This window comes from Platalea leucorodia (genome assembly GCF_965183815.1).
Source record: "Platalea leucorodia genome assembly, chromosome: 1".
NCBI lineage: Eukaryota > Metazoa > Chordata > Aves > Pelecaniformes > Threskiornithidae > Platalea > Platalea leucorodia.
In genome coordinates, this window is record NC_138823.1 from 66548587 (window position 1) to 66564847 (window position 16261).

Sequence of the window (16261 nt, forward strand, 5' to 3'; positions counted from 1 at the left end):
GGGGAGTTCGGGCTACTCGGGAGAAGCCCACCCTCCCTCCGCCTTAGCCACAGGCCGGGGTGACCGTCGTGACAGACCTCTGCCCAGAGACCGCTCCGTGGCTGTCCAAATAAAGCCCCGTAGTACAAAACATCCAAACTCATCCCGGGACGCAGGAAACCTAAGTTGCGTCTCGCACGTTAGCGTGAAAGTACTGTGCCGAAGAGCTCGCTGGCGAGCCGAGAAGAGCAAGCTATCGATCTGCCACTGCGCGACGTAACTTTCAAGGCTTGCAAGCGTTTTTGTGCCCGTTTGCATCAGCTAGAAGAGAAAAAAACAGCTTCTGTTCACGTTGATAACCGAAGCTGTCTCACACGCGTTGCCTTTTCAGAAGGAGCCCCTGTCCAGCGGCAGAAGCCCCTGTGTGGAAAGGCGGCGGAGCGGTTCGGGTTTCGCGCACCCAGGGCCCCTTGGGGTACGGGACGGAGCCGCTGAAGGGGGCTCTGAGCGCGGCTGCGGGGGGCAGCGGCAGGCTGCTCCCCGCCGAGGACAAACCCCCCCCCCCCCCGCCCCCGCCGCTTGCGGCGCCGCCCTCCCGCCCGGCGCTGAGGGGAGGCCGCAGGGGCGGGGCCCGCCCCCCCATCGCCAGCGCGCCTGCGCCGGCCCCGCCCCGCTCACGTGAGCGGCGGAGGCGCGGGGGGAAGGCGGGCGGCGGCATGGCGGCCGCGGCGGAGGGGGCTGCGGCCGACCCGCCCGGCGCCTACCCCGGCGCGGACAGCGGGAACGTCTCCCAGAGCCACAGCAGCGCTTCCGGGCTCGGGGAGCCGGAGGAGGAGGAGGACCCCTCGGAGGCGTCCCTCAGCGCCACCGCCGCCGCCTATTCCGCGTACCTGCTCGCCGACCGCAGCCTCTTCAGCGAGCAGGTGAGGGGCCGGGGCCTCCGCCCCGCCCTGCCCCTGCGGCCGGGCCCGCCCGCGTCCCCGGGGAGCGGGAGCAGCGGCGGGCCCTTCCCCGGGGAGAGGGGCCGTGGCTGGAGGGCGGCTCTCCGAGGCGGCGTGAGAGAGCGGGGAGGCCCAAGGCACCGCGCCGCTTGCAGGGCCGCGGCGTCGTTTTGTGCGGGACAAGGTGCACCCGCGTGCCCGGCCGCCCGCGCTTAACGTAGCCAGAGCTGCGGGGTGTCTGTTAAGCGGGTTTCACTCTGGCTGATGTCTGTACCCCGAGGTCTCGTTTGGGAGAATCTGGGGGTTTTGTGTGTTTTCAGCTACCTTTTAAAGGATTTCTATTTTGCAGATAGAAAGCTTAGACAAGAGCCTAGAGGATTTGCTGACCAGAGTGGATGAATTTGTGGGAATGCTGGACATGGTATGTGTAACTTCCATATAGTTGTGGTTTTGAAGTCAGCATAAAGTTTTTTATGTACTCTGCCTCATTTAAAAACATGAGGTGTGAAGCAGCCTTTGGTCTAGGCAGACAGGTTCCAGTATGAGAGCATGCTTGATAATTAGGTAGCTCATGGATGAGAACTACTGAACTTTCGTGTCAGAGCAAAATATGACCATATAGCTATATAACTGCATATTTACATAATCCTGTTTGTATATTTGTCCATGTACATACGTGGAATCCAATTTCGAATGCCGTAATGATGCATGGTTAAAAGGACAATGTGATGTTCTGCTTCTCCTTTAAAATACATAAAGACATTCTCTCTGGATTTTGTAATCAAAGTATCTAACCAGAGTTGCCAGGCCTCTAAAGCCAGATTTGTCTTCAGGGGACCCTTTCTTACCCTTTCATCAAAAAGGCAGCTTTGTTTTCACTTTCACATGGGAGGAGACAGAGAAACTGAGCGGAAAGTTTCTATAAGCTGACGCTGGTATACAGGCTGTCTTTTAAAGCGTAGCACTTGAGTTTCACCTGCACTATTCTAAGATGAACTTTACTGGGTTTTGGTTTTGGTTTTTGGTTAGTTGGTTTTTTTAACCAATTAAAAAAAATAAGATTCTGTGGCCTGTTTTTTTCTTAGCAAAGTCGAAGAAACGTACAGGTAGTAAAATTTAAGTAAAAACTTTGGTTTAATGTATTTGATTTTTTTAATGTCTCTTGGGAAATGTTCCCTCTCTTACTTCTGATAAGGCTGAGGCAGCCTTTTTTTAATATAATTACAAAGGTGAATATTTGCCTATGCAAAATAAATGTTGTTCAAAGGCACTTACTAAACTGTACTAAGATGCTATCTTATTAGTTTTAATCTAGTGTTTTTGTACTAGCACTAATCTAGCATTTTTAAACGATGAGTTTTCATCTGTTAATTGGAGCACAGTTCTAGTTTTGGAAATAAAACCTACTACTGACATTCTGTTTTATTCATTGACTTTTGTATTATTTCTTCGAATCATTTTAGATTCGAAGTGATTCCTCTCAAGTTGTTAATGAAAGTATACCTCAAATCTACACAAAAGCTACAGAAATGAGACAGATATACAGGAAGATTGACAAACTAGAGGTATGTATTTGATATCTTCTAGATGCATTCTGTTTCTCAACGGGGGAAGAATCAATGATATGCTCTGATTGCGTGTCTTGTGCATGTGCATGCACGTAGAGCGCGTTCAGAACCATTTTGCTCTCCATGTCCAATCTGGGTTCAATACTTCAGGGCTAATGGAGAGAACACAATTTATTAAGAATTTCTGGAGACTACGGGCATTCTAAAACAAAATCCCTCTGTAAAAAAATTATTTTATTTTTTGTATTTATTGCTTGAAGTGAGGCAGCCATCTTTCTTTTTTTGGAAAGTAATAGTACTTCTTTTTCTTCTTTTTTGTTTTTTGGGGTTTTTTTTTTGTTTTTTTTATAATATCTTTCAAAGTTATTGTCTTGGGAGCTATTTGGAGACTAGTAGAATGAGAGGTCTGTTGATCCCTGGTAAAGCTTCAAAATGGTGATCCAGATCCTTGGTCCCACTTTTAGTAGAAGGGCAGATAGAAGTATAAATTAGTTATTTGAAAGGCAAATAGGAAAAGGAGGACCGATTGTTTTATTAGATTTAACCTGTTTTTGCAGCCTTTTAAGTATCTCAAGTAATTTTTAGCAATAAAATGGACTCGTAGGTGGAAGGGAAGTAGAGCATGGAGTTCTCGACTCCTTCTCATTTAAGTAAGGGAACTTTCACCACTGTCAAGCAATACATAATCCTGTTTTAATTTGTTAGTGAAAAAGTTAGATTTCTTTTTGTTTTTTTTCACACTAGGCTTTTGTGAAGATGATTGGAAATAGCGTAGCTGGACTGGAGGAACGGGTCGTAAAGGCAGAAACAGACCTCGGAGCTTTTCCAAGCACATTCAAGAAAATCTTGCACACAATCAGCATACCGTCCTTCCTTAATGTAAGTAAGCTTTTGTTGCCATGTGACCAGCTCAGTTGCTCTGCTTACGAAAGTGGGTGGTTAAAATAATAGTAAGTTTGTTGCACGTATATCTGAATTTAACTGTAAAACTTTCATATACTGTATTAGGATTTTGCAGAGTTCTCAGGCTTAATAAAAAAAACCAAAAACAAACCCAAACTTTAAAAGTCACAAATTCTTACAAGGATTCGTGTAACTTTCCAAAATAAGGCTGAATACACAAAGAAGGGAATGTGAAGAGCACAAACAAGCACATAATGAACAAGCCATTATATTAAAGCACCCCTGATCTCTGATGGTATGCAAAGCAAGTAGGAAGAGCCTGTACAGACAACACTGTTAAAGAATCATACTGCATTAAGAATACCACTGCAGAAATGTTACCAAAAAAGGAAATGAAAGCTACACTGCACAGTATTTTTAAAATAGAGGTTCTGTTTGTACTCAATCCACACAGCTCAGTAATCACGTAAGCACCTTGTTAAACTTTCTAAGGGTGCAATTTTCTCTACCTTTCCTCATTACTGCGTGTGGACTGTTTCTCTGCAGAAGACTTGAAGTGCTCTCTCTAGTGTGTTTCAAAGAGATTCCATACCTAGCCTTAAATACTGGCACTATGCCCTAGTTCTAAAATAACCTTCTGGTTTAAAAAAAAAAAGAAATTAATCTTCTGAACCACCTGATGCTTCTTGGCATCACCTGCCGATACACCATTTATAAGTACTCCTCCTTGTGTCTTGTCAGCTCCCAGATTCTTTTCTTTATCTTTTCCTGTATTCATCCTGTACTAGCTCAGGTTTCTGTATCGTAATACTGGTGAGAATGCTGAAATAAAGGAGGTTTGCAGAGCAGGAGAAGAAGATGGCTGTGATTGTTGAAGTATTTGTGTTCCTACATATTGCAAGCACATGTGGCAGCAGAGAAAAATGGTTGTAAAAAGAATATGTATTGTCTTGGTAAGACTCAGTTCAGGAAACCTGTTCTTCACTGCTGTTTCCTGTGCAGTCTTTAAGTTAGTGAGCTTCTCATTCTGTCATTTTCTTTGGTGTTGAATTTTAAAGTGATGTCATTTTTTCTTTGAAAAAAAAAAAAACAACAGCCAAACCCAAAAAACAAAGCTGCTATTTATGGGCCAATTGCAGAAACAAACAACTGCAGCAGTTGTCTTGGAGCATATTCAACAGTATTTTCCATTTTGTTGCTAAAACCAATTGTCAACCAGAGAATTATAATCTTTAATTGAAAAGTTTGAAGGTTCAGACAAAGTGCTTTTTTAGTGTTGCATGGGAACACTTTGTCAGCTTAGCAGTTTTTCCACAATTAAGAAGGTGGAAAAGTCTTTGCAAGTGTCAGGAGGCTGAACCTGGCATGTCCGGTGCTTTCTTAGTTTGGGTATGGATAGCAATGAAATCACCCCTCAGAGCTTACTGGTATTAATTGATTAACTAAAAGGCAGGTCACTGTTCCATAGCGGTACTGAGTATTGCACAGTAAAATAGCTGTTTTCAGTAGTAAACACAAGCATGTCTGGATGCAAATGCCTACCGAGAGAGATTTCTCCTCATGTCTGACATTCAATTAGCTCACTCAATTTATCAATCCTTTAGAAAAGAAGGCTATACCAGCGTCATGATTTTCACTGTAGTTGTAGTTCACGTTTTCCTGCTACAATTTTAATTCAGTCAAGTCCTCTCACTATCTTCCCATTTAAATGTATCTGCTTCTTTACACAAAGGATCTCTTTTGTATTTCTTAAGCTGTGTATTTGTAATCTCGCTTTCAGATTTTGCCCCAAGTTCTTCCCTTGTGAATACCAGGCAGTGTAAAGTACAGTACTGTAAGACTTCTAATATCATTAAGGATGTAGACTCTCTCAAAAGGTAAAAATGTCTGCTAAGCAGCTGCAACAATAACTATTCACAAATGTGTACTTAGGGAACTGTGGGTACTATGCCTGCCTATGAATTTCCTCACTGGATTGAAGTTATCCCCTTCTTGCCCATACGCAAATACAGTGCCTCTTCAGTCGGTGTCGTGAGTTGCAGAATACCCGTGACCTTAGTTGCCCTTGCTTGCAAGGTGTTTTCTCATAGGGCAGTACAGGATAGGAAACAATTTTTAAAAACAGAACTTTGAGTTCAAGGATTGTTTTTACATTTGGCAAAATTTCTGATACAGAGAACATTGATAATATCCGCTATTTATAGATCTGATCTTTGTATTTTTTATTTCATTACAACTTGAATGGCAAAAGAAACGTATTTCAGAGAAATTAATGGTATCGTAAAGTTAAAGACAAATATAATTTAAATGTCATAAATCAGTAATTTTGTCTATAGCAGGAGAATATGTACTTATTTCATATGGAGTACAAGTATACCAGCTCAACTGAATATTGGAAAAATTCCACTTAGCTGTTTTGTAGGTATGCTTAATTATATCCTCCTGTTGGTACTGTAAAAGCATTCCAAACTCCAAGTATACTAATGATACTTGGTATGCTTTTAACTTTATTATTGGTGAAGACTCTTAATTTCCTCACCCCAGACAGGCAAAAAAGTACCTGAAGAACTGCAGACAAACTGACTGAGAACTCTGCAAAATAGTTCATCAAAATCTTTTCATGAGTCTAAAAGAATTTTGAATGAATGAAGTCTTGATTTCAAGCCTTCTATTTAAGACCACGTATATTGAAAACACACACTTGCTCTGTGTGGCGGTGCAGCATTATTTACGTGCAGGAAGGCTGACAGGATAGTCAGTAGTGGTCCTCGCTGTTGTCTTTTTAAATGAGCCATTTGGTATAGCAAAACACTGTACAGTTAATATTTAAAAGAAACACGTACACTTTTCCTGAAAAACAGCATAACAGCTCTTTTCCAGTCCGCTACCATGTTATTGTTAACGGTATGTTATAGTGCGTGTATTCTAACATACACTTGATGAAGAAGCTCAGCAGGAGCAGCAACCTTCTCGAAAGAAACATTTGCTAGGTGTGTTTCCATATGAAGACTTTTTTAACTAAGTAACTGAGAACACAGGCTAGGGTTAACTCAAAGGAAGCGGCTGAGGAGAACTCGAAGGCTGGAGCAGGAAAGGTAAAGGTATATGGCTCTGGCAGGATGAAGGTTACAAGGACTATACTATCAGCTGGAAAAGATTACCCATTTGGCTCCTGCAAAGCTGGCATGTCATACACTTCCCAGGACTGCATCTGTTCAGGTGACAGAATGGCAAAAGTCAAAGGCTGCTTTTCTTCACTGACATTAAGAATATGCCAGACCCATCTGAGCTATGATGAAAATTCACCTGACTAAGGAGATACGCCTTTAAAACTTTTCTTGTTTTGCATTTTAGCTGTGTAGGCTTTGTTTTAAAACTTGCTTTTTTAACGAGGTGAAAAATAAACTTATCTAATTTGCAGAAATCGTCTTCCTCACGACAGCAACAGACCCTCTATGAACCTCCAGTCCTCTTCAAGACTGAAGACTATTTTCCATGTCTTAATGAAGCACCTTATTGATGATTTTTGCTTTGGGATTGATATGAATCAGCCAGAACAGAGACAGCCAAGTGAACAAAAGGAATGCTAACCTCAGAATAGCTGCGTTTCTGAGCATTACTGGTGGCATATTGCCATACTGATTCTCATTGTCTTCCTTCAGGCAGTATTTTCAGGTAATCTGTGTACATTATTTCAAGTCTTCCTAAAACACAGTATAAATATTCAGATTCTAGTGGGGAAGAAACTTAAGAATACTTCTGCATTAGATTTTTTTTTTTTAAATATGGAAATATACTTTTATATATAAATCTTTTAACACACAAATGTCTGTGCTGCTGCAAGTGTAAATAGCTATACCACAAGGATGTATTTTTTTTTTTTTTCTAATGTACTGATTGAGGTGAAAGAAAAACTATGCATAAAATCATCTACTCCAAGTTTTGGAACCTAGTCCCTGCAGTTTGTACAGAGAAATGCACTACGTTGGGATGTACAAGTTGCAAGGGGAGGAATGGGAAGATCGGCGAGGAGTCAAGGTCATGGCTCAATGCACGGGATCTAGTTCAAGTTCACAAAGCAAACATCCTGCCCCCACTGATGATCATCAGGTCACAGTGACCTGAGCATCTAATTATCGCAGCATTGTATTGTTTGATGTGTAACCAGGTGGGCATGAGAGAGGGAGAGAGACATATATATATAACCTGCTGTCAAAAAGGAAAAGTATCTAAGTTGAGGCAGGGATGTCCCTGGACTGAGCCTTGATCAGGTGCCTGACCAGACTGTCTGCTTTTCCCTCGCAACCCTCCGTGCGGTTACTGGGGCTCCCCATGCTGATTGCAGTGTGAGTATGTTATCAATAAACTAATAGCTATCTAACCCCCGTTGTGGTCTTGGCGTTTCACCTGACGGTATCAAACTGCACCATTGTTTCTGAGAACCTTTTTGCATACAGCCTCATATAATCATAAATTGTTGTATTCCTCTGAACAACAATTTTACCACTGCTGTTTTACTGCCAATATAACTCACTACAACTACCCAAAATTCAAATTTCAGAGGAATAAGGAATGCATTAGGGAAACAACATGTCTGCTGATTTTTGTGTTGCAAGCACAGAAAAAGGTCTGCAGTTGTAGAGCAAGGATTATATATTAATAGATAAAGCATTGAAAACCATATGGTCTTGTCTCCCAACAGCAGCAGGGACCAGGTTCTAAATAGCACCTGAAGCAACATTTAGTAAAAATGAAAGATTGTGAAGTCAAAATTAGTAGGCTCCAAAAGCAGTTCTAATGTAAGATTTACTTGAATTTTAACATAAAGAGTCTAGAAGAATAATTACGTGTCAGTATGCAGAAAGGAACAGACACTTGACTTTGAAGAAGGTCTCCCTCCCCTGCCTCCCATACTCCCTGCTTTTGTAAATATTTCACTATTTGGATGTTGCACTGCAGCAACAGTTGCATTTCAAAAAGGTGCGGTACCTTTCTAGTTTATGCATAAATAATCCTTGAAGGCTTATCACTCCTCAGTGAAATCTAATGAAATGACATACCTATAACTTAGTGTAGCAGCATAAAGCTACAGCCAAATACTCTTAAACACACTAATACTGATGTTACAAAAAAATTTTAAAGTAACTTTAGAAGAGCTTTCTAATTAAATGAATCAATTGCTCAAATAACAACTTTGCCCTCTGCTGAATGGAGCTAAAATGCAGTTATTTTTAAGCATGATATAATTTAAAATATTAAAATAAAGATCTGAGAAGGCTTATACAGCTGAGCATTTGTCACACAATATTGTTCATATTAATAAGAAAAAATTCACATATTCTGAAGTGGGCATTTATGTTAAATAGTTGTACAGAAAAATATAAGTTATATCTTCAAAGCACACCGCAAACAAAAATCATGCAATTCTTAGGACTAGTACAGTTTTATGTTGGAAATGTTCCAAAATATTTTTATTACTGAAAATAATGGACGGTATATGGAAGATTTATTAAGGCAATGCTATAGAAGTACAGACAATAAATAAATTGTGGCTTTTTTTAATACAGGATGGAGAATAACAGGGTCACAGTTCATCCGTGAACTATAGTCTAGAAAAGTTATAAAATTAAGGTGTTCTCACAATACTGACAAGATCCACACATGCGCTCTGCTGTTGAATTGGTACTGCCTTGGCTGTCTCCTTGTTCGTGGTCAGTCTCACCAAGCAGGAATAACATAAAAAAGATCCCAAGCGTTCACACTCAGTAAAGACAGACTCACAGAATATTCCTTTATTCTGTCTGCTGTTGTTACCTTGTCTTAATGTGAAACCAGTAATAACTATATTATGAATTAGGCTCAATCTTTACTGTTTTTGCCAGCTGCAAATAAAATCTAAATATCAAAATCCACTGATACCGATCCTCATGTGCCCAGAAAGCTGTACTTGGATCTTTCTCTGTACAACGTTTATCTTCCTCCTCTTGCTTGGGTTCCAAGATAGGAAGCCAGTAACAATAGCACTACAGTACCTGTTTTTAACATGAAGAGCTCCTCAGGTAGAACTGATGTAACGCAAGACGTGTTTAATGAGCTGAGCTGCTCAAGGCTGGTTATCCAGTGTATGAAATGAGCTAATGTTTAATATCAATGGAAGAGTCTACACGCAAAGCTTACTTTTCTTCTATGACATGAAGCAAAAATTTTAAAGCTATCCTAGCAGAGAGAATGCTAAAAGTTTTTATATTCTTAGGTACCTTTTAGGCAAGCGTCTAATTGAAACTAATGCTGCGGCATACTAAAAGATACCTATTTACTGTGAGATGTATGTGTATATACAACAAAAGCTTCATTCACAAGATATGCAGGATGGACTGAATGTTAGAGGTCTACATTTTTCATAGCTCCTGGACAAAAATCAGTGTGATCTGTCTTACCTAAATATTTAGTTATGTATGCCTGAAGTAGGCACATAAAGATTGATATTTGTATTTAATTATTTTTGGACCTAGGCATTTTGTTCCACTCTTGAGCAATGCCACTGCAGGTGCTATGAAGCCTAAAGAAATTATAGAAAGATGCACATTACTGACATGAAAAGAAACAGATGTGATGATTTATCTGACCAAATAAAAGAATAAATTGTTTAAAGATTTAAAGGTGCACTGAATTACATTGACATCATCAAAACCCCTAGCAGTTCATTACTACTCCTGACAATAACCTTCAAGGTTAAGTAGTTTTACCTGCAATACTAAGAAATCGGTAGCAAGCTTAATTTGGATTCTGTCCTGCACAGGAACTGTTTTCAAATACCAAGATCTTGAGTTGTAGACAGTGATCCTGAGTGAGTGCAACACCTTCCAGAATGAGAAAGAAGAGCAAGATAGCTTGCATCTACATCTGTGAAGAGAGCTTTGCATTTGAAAATGGTAAATATTTTAAGGTTCCCTTACAAAAAAAAAAAAAAAGTATCTTTAAGTGATGACACTTTTAAGCTCCCTCAGTTTTTATAGAAAAAAATTCTAGTCTTGGAGCAGCTACCGAGAAAATCCCCTGTGCCCAGACAGAAGCCCTGCCTTGAAAAGCCGAAATCCCTGTCAGATGTAGCCATGGTCACAGAGGACCATAGTGGGGGTTGGTCATCTCTCCAGCCACTGTGGCTGAATCCATCAGGAATGAGGGGTCTTCAACCGTAGGGATTCCCAGCCGTGTGGGAGCTAGGTTATGGGGCAGCTGGGCTGCAACAGCAGCGCAGAGGCTTTGTCCACTCCGCTGCTTTTGTTGATTCTGCTTTAAGCCGATGGGTGGTAGCACAGCCTAAAGGTGGGAGTACGGCCTCCCGCTCCAGCTGATCTCAGAGCTTTAGGGAATCTTCTTTACCTTCTTGCTTGATGCTATCTACTCAGACTTTTAATGCTGGTCATTTTTGTGATTTTGCAAAACAATACAAGTATCCAAATTATGCATGATGATCAATGTCTTAAAAGTGCTAAGTAACAAGCAAAGAAGAAAACAGGGAAATGGAAGGTACTGCTCATGGCCAGTACTGAACAGCGCTGGTGAGGCAGAGTGCAGTCACCTGTAGATATATAGTTTGAAAACGAAAAATTGAAATAATGCCTTTGGCATTATATCAGACAAAAGGATAAGACAGGAAACCCAAAGTATCCTGTCTAAAATCCACATGTAAGACTCAAAACATCATTTAATTATTGTCAGCTTTAATATTGGCTGTACATTATTTGATGGACTATTAGTTTAAGTAGTAGTAAAAAGACATTAAAATTACATAAACAGTCATAAAATATGGTTTTCAGTCAAATGTGCTATCTATACAGGATCTTGAATAGTTTTAAAAAAAGTATATTGAAAATACAGGTATATAAATGAGCCGCCGGAGCTAGGAAAATGAACTGAATGTTAGCGAGGATTCCGTTAGAGGGTTCTGAGTGAAAAGACAAAGGGACAGAATTCATGGGCGGGGGGGGGAGGGAAGCAGTTGCTGAGTATCAATGAAGAAAGAAAAGAAAGATAAGTTTCCAATTTTATTTGTCATCTCCCACTGTTCAGAAACCGTAGGTTTCTTGAGAATAGCTTGATGCCTACATTATTTAAAAATACATTAATTGCCATCTGTTTCTTACAGGTGACACTGTCAGGATTTTCTTTACAAGCAAGTGGTCTACAAAGCAACCTTTAAAAAAAGAGAAAGCAATAGCTGAAATTCCTGCAATCCCAGGGCTTTAAACTGAGAGTTGGCACTGAGTATGACAGGAGCATCTGAAATGTTCCTCTGAACATCAGTCAATCTAGGTTTGCAGAGAACTGCAAACTGGCATAAAAGCTGGTTCAGATTGATTCATACCAAAAAAAAAAAAGAAAAAAAGGAATGGTAAGAGCCTCATGCGGCAATGGAAGAGGCATAGCCAGGAGATAAGCCAGGGCAAATGCTAAGGCGTAAACTTGTGGTGACAGAGCTTTGAGCAGCACGAACAGATAAGGGCAAGATCCCCAGACTGGGAGGTATGAATGAAGATCCACAACAGACCTGACATACACATGTGATTTTGTTATTTGTTCACAGTTTAGGAGCCTTTTGAATTTTTTTGTGTCAGGATGCACCACTCCCAAGTACACAGTTTTAGGAGGGGCTTTAACTGTACTGGAAGAACTGTGAAAGGAGGCTGGACGCGGTTGCCGTTACTGCCCCTTTCACGAAAGCAGTAGGACTTGCAGGTAGAGTTACCCAGACCGTTAGACTGCTCTGGCTAAAAATCAGTCCTGCCAAGCGAAGCAGCCCAGCCCCAGCACTGATGTCCCGGCGCAGGGGTGGGGGGTGACTCCCCTCCACTCCCAGCCGCCCCCCTGAGAAGGCAAGCAAAGCCCCGTGCTGGTGGGACTCGCTTTCCCTGGCGGTGTCACCAGGGAGATGTGCAGCCCGGGAGATGCCTACTATGGAATTAGCATCTGTTTTCCTCATGCTTATTTGATTAGCCCTTTCCACTACAGGCATGGCTTTGCAATTTGATTGGAAGCGTAGAGGGAAAGAAGAACAAAAAAACTGGGCATTGGGAATAGCCTTCTCGTTGTCATTGCAGGGATGTCTGTGTGCTGTGTGTCCTGCGCATTACTTCCAGCAATGTTTTATCAACTCCAATGCAGTGGTTCAACTGCTGGGGATAAGCAGTGCCCTCATTCTTGGTGCCAGTGGTTGCTGGGAATTTTTTTGGAAGTAAGTGTGCCTGTTGCATCTAAAATCCAGTGCACTGGAAGACTGTTAAGGCAAAAAATATTTATTGAGGGGAAAAATACTAAACAATATAGTTGAACCAAAATTGTGTTTTCTTTCTGGATTTATTAGCTTGACTTTTCCTGGATTTGATTAGGGAAACACAAGGCAGTAATGCCAGAGAAATCTTGCCTAAGGAAAATCAACTATGATGGTGTTAGCTAACGAGGTAGATGAGCAGTGCTGTTGCAAACTCATTGCATGTACCATGAGGTAAGTCAAGACTCTGCCAAGTGAGTTGGATGAAATTATGAGAGGGACACAGAATCAGCAATAGAAAGAGATCAGCAAAAGCAGGGCTAGATAATATTCCAGTGCCCATCTCAGTTAGCATTCTGGCACTCATTGGTTGGCACCATGGAACTGCCTCTGGGTGTGAAATGGATTCTTTTTGGATCGAGTATAGCCAGAGACTTGCTCCAGGAGTTTATCTGGCATGCTAGAGCTGCTGTTGGGTATTCATTCCATGCTGCTGGCCTTGAGCTAGTCTTAGGTCAAGATGAAACTCAAATGAAGCATTTAGCTTGAACATCAGGTTTCTCCTTACAAATCTGCCTCTGCTGTGCTGAACTACTTGCTAAGACAGGCATAGCCCCAGGGTGGTCAACAGCGCTCTTCAGGAGTACAAAGACTGAACCAAAGCTGTGTGATGAATGCAGATGTGATGGTGCTGCAATTTGTATTTGAGGACTTGAATGGGTCACTAATATGGAAATGAAATTCATGCAGGGGAATTGTGAAGAGAAGAGCCTGATGTACAGGTCAGGCAGGATGGAGGAGTGACATGGAGGAACAGACATAGACCTCCCAACTGAACTCCGACATAATAAGGAAGTGTACAGGAGATGGAAGGAAGCAGGGGCAGGTGACCCAGCGGGACGATAGAGCTGCTGTTAGATCTTGCAGGGTTAGGAAAGCCAAGGATTGACCTGGACTTGAATCTGGTGAGGGATGTGAAAGGCAACAGGAAAGGCTTCTACAAGTCAACAGCACAAGGCAGACCAGGAAAATGTGGCCCACTGCTGAATGCAGCAGGGGCCTGGTGACACAGGACACAGAAAAGCCCAAGGTACTCGATGCCCTCTGTGCCTCCGTCTTTACTGGGCTGTCTTTACCGGGCTGTCTTTACCAGGCTTGCCAGTACAAGAAGGATACAGAGGTACTGGAGTGAGTCAAGTGCAGGGCCACAAAGGCGATTAAGGGACTGGCACATTTCCTATGAGGAGACGCTGGGAGAACTGGGACTGTTCAGCCTGGAGGAGACAAAGCTCGGGTGGGATCTCATCAGCATGGATAAATACCTGAAGGGAGGGAGCAAAGGAGAGGGAGACGGACACTCCTCAGCAGTGCCCGCTGGTAGGACAAGAAGCAATGTGCACAAAAATAAAAACTCCTTGCCAAAGCACCTTCTCTGTTGCATCCCACATCCATTTTTTTTTAAACCTTGTTCCCAGAAGCTTATTTTAAAATTCTCTAATTTTTGCATTGGAGGACACAATCAACAGTCATTAGCCATCTGTGTTGCTCGTCATCTTGTAGTAATGTCTGTAATTTCCCTTTCCATGATCTCTTTCCTTGGCTGAAGAATCGAAGAATCATAGAATGGCTTGGGTTGGAAGGGACCTTAAAGATCATCTAGTTCCAACCCCCCTGCCATGGGCAGGGATAATTTCCTCTAGATCAGGTTCCTCAAAGCCCTCTTGTTTTGCTTGTGAAGCTTCCATGCCCTTGTTGCCCTCCTCTGATCTTTTTCCACTTCTGCTCTATCCTTTTTGAGATCGGGAAACCAGGACTACCCATGTAATTCAAGGCACCAGCAAATCAGAGGTTTAAACAGTACCACAATCTGCTGCCTTCTTGGTTTCTTCTCTAGTTATTCCCAATATCGGATGTGCTTTCTTGTCTTCTTCTGAACATTTCAACTGATGTTTTCAGGACCCATCATAATCGTGTGATCTCATTCATGAGTAACTGCTCAAATTTACTTTCTGACTCATAAAGTGGTTCATATACAAGGATATTTTAATGTAATGGCTAAATATATGGCTGTTAAGCAGGAGGTGCTTCCAAGTTAGTAGGATGAGGTTTCGCTAAAACAAAGGTTACTGCGTGTGTGGGTCCGATATAAAAAGTAGGAGATTGCGGGGCTGTGCACAAGGTGGCAAAACCACAGATGCTGCGGAGTCAGTGTATGTATGTATGGATATACCACTACTGGAGGGCAGCAGCTGGCCGCGTCGCCTGACTCCTTTGGGTATTTGTGCTCACCTGGGCTGTCAGTGGACTTTTCTTATCATAGCTACAGAGCAGCGGTCCTGGAAAAATGGTGTTTAACCTCAGCCTGAGGTACTGTGCTGAAGCAGAGAGCCCATAAAGTGTCCCAGCACCATGTGCCAGGTACTGTTTGGCTCACCCCAGCCTTAGAGGAGAGAGGTAACACTTTGTAGCACTGACAGAAACTCTCTTCCTTTTGAATGCCCTCAAATCCTTTTTTGTGCCAGAATTGCTTCCAGGGTGCCCTTTCCTCCCCTGCTTGACCTTAACTCCTCTGTACCTTGAGGCTGAAGTGGCCCCTGCTTCTTACGGAGCCGTAGGGGCTCCACGTCTTTCTCCACGGCAGGGTGCAGGGGAAGAAGCACTCTGAGCATCCGCAGAGGTGGGAAGTGACACGTCTTATGGAGGCTCCTGCTTGGAGCTAGTTGAGAGCAACCATGCCGAGGGTTTCCCTCTGGTCCTTTTCTGAAGCCAGAACCCCAGTAGTCTGGCCCGTGTTGAGGAACATCCCGAGGCTGAGGCGGGCATTTCACTGCCCTGCTCTGGTGAGATTTGTGTTCTTGTGCTCGCAGACTTTTAGATGGTCAAGGACTGAGCCTGAAGAATGTCAGCTGGGGAGGGTGCTGGGCCTCTCGAGAGGACGGCAGTGCCTGTGCCACACTCTCCTTTGGACAACAGCATTCCCACATTTTATCCCCCAAACCTTTGCTTTCAGTCCAGCCCTTAAGACTGTTGTTGGTGATTAATCACGCGCTACTTTTATCTTGCAATGTGTAGGAAGAAGTTAAAGTCAATGACTACTCTGCAGTGACAGTCTCCTGTTTTCTGTGTGAGGGCTTTGTGGATGTGGCCAGCTGATAACAGCACAGTGCTGAGAAAAGAGGAACAGCCTTGCTTTTATACTCTTGCTCTTTTCAGCTCAGTTCTTTTCATTTTCTTCAGCATCTGAGAGTTATGGTCAAACTAGAAAGCAGAGATGAGTATCTCCTCTTGCAAGAAAAATTGCCATCTCCGGCTGCGTTAAAGTTGGATTTTTGTGACCTGTTACACAACCTGGATTACTTTACAGGTGAAATGGTAATACCAGGTTGGGTCCCATAAGCAAAGCCTGGCAAAACTGGAACAGGAGAAATATTCTCAAATATTCTACCATCATTTTTGCCCCGTTTTCCTTTCACCTCAATATGCAGTTTTCTAGTAGATATTGATAGTCTGGTGCATAATTTTATTGTTCACTCATGGTTCTTGTCATCATATATGACGTTATTCATATGTGACGTATTTATATTCATACGAATGCTGTT

At 42.4% G+C, this 16261-nt stretch overlaps 2 protein-coding genes across 2 annotated transcripts in view; both read left to right on the forward strand.

Moving 5' to 3' along the window:
• The first annotated feature begins 669 nt into the window (after positions 1-669).
• On the forward strand, positions 670-9903 carry BLOC1S4 (biogenesis of lysosomal organelles complex 1 subunit 4). Its single transcript, XM_082304925.1, has 5 exons — positions 670-902; positions 1270-1341; positions 2384-2485; positions 3233-3367; positions 6813-9903. The coding sequence occupies exons 1-5, from the start codon at positions 696-698 to the stop codon at positions 6909-6911; spliced, it is 615 nt and encodes a 204-aa protein (XP_082161051.1). The 5' UTR covers positions 670-695; the 3' UTR covers positions 6912-9903.
• The window catches only part of GLIPR2 (GLI pathogenesis related 2), a 39928-nt gene continuing 30645 nt past the window's right edge, over positions 6979-16261 (forward strand). The window contains exons 1-2 of the mRNA XM_082304875.1: positions 6979-7066; positions 10191-10323. Coding sequence (XP_082161001.1) covers positions 10260-10323 — 64 coding nt within the window. The 5' untranslated portion in view covers positions 6979-7066; positions 10191-10259. The remainder of the gene's footprint in view (positions 7067-10190; positions 10324-16261) is intronic.

Bases quoted from the DNA above. Each gene is read 5' to 3' on its own strand.
- BLOC1S4 (XM_082304925.1), top strand. From the start codon at position 696: ATGGCGGCCGCGGCGGAGGGGGCTGCGGCCGACCCGCCCGGCGCCTAC. The intron at 1,342-2,383 runs GTATGTGTAACT...GAATCATTTTAG, and splicing joins TTGTGGGAATGCTGGACATG to ATTCGAAGTGATTCCTCTCA. The intron at 2,486-3,232 runs GTATGTATTTGA...TTTTCACACTAG, and splicing joins GGAAGATTGACAAACTAGAG to GCTTTTGTGAAGATGATTGG.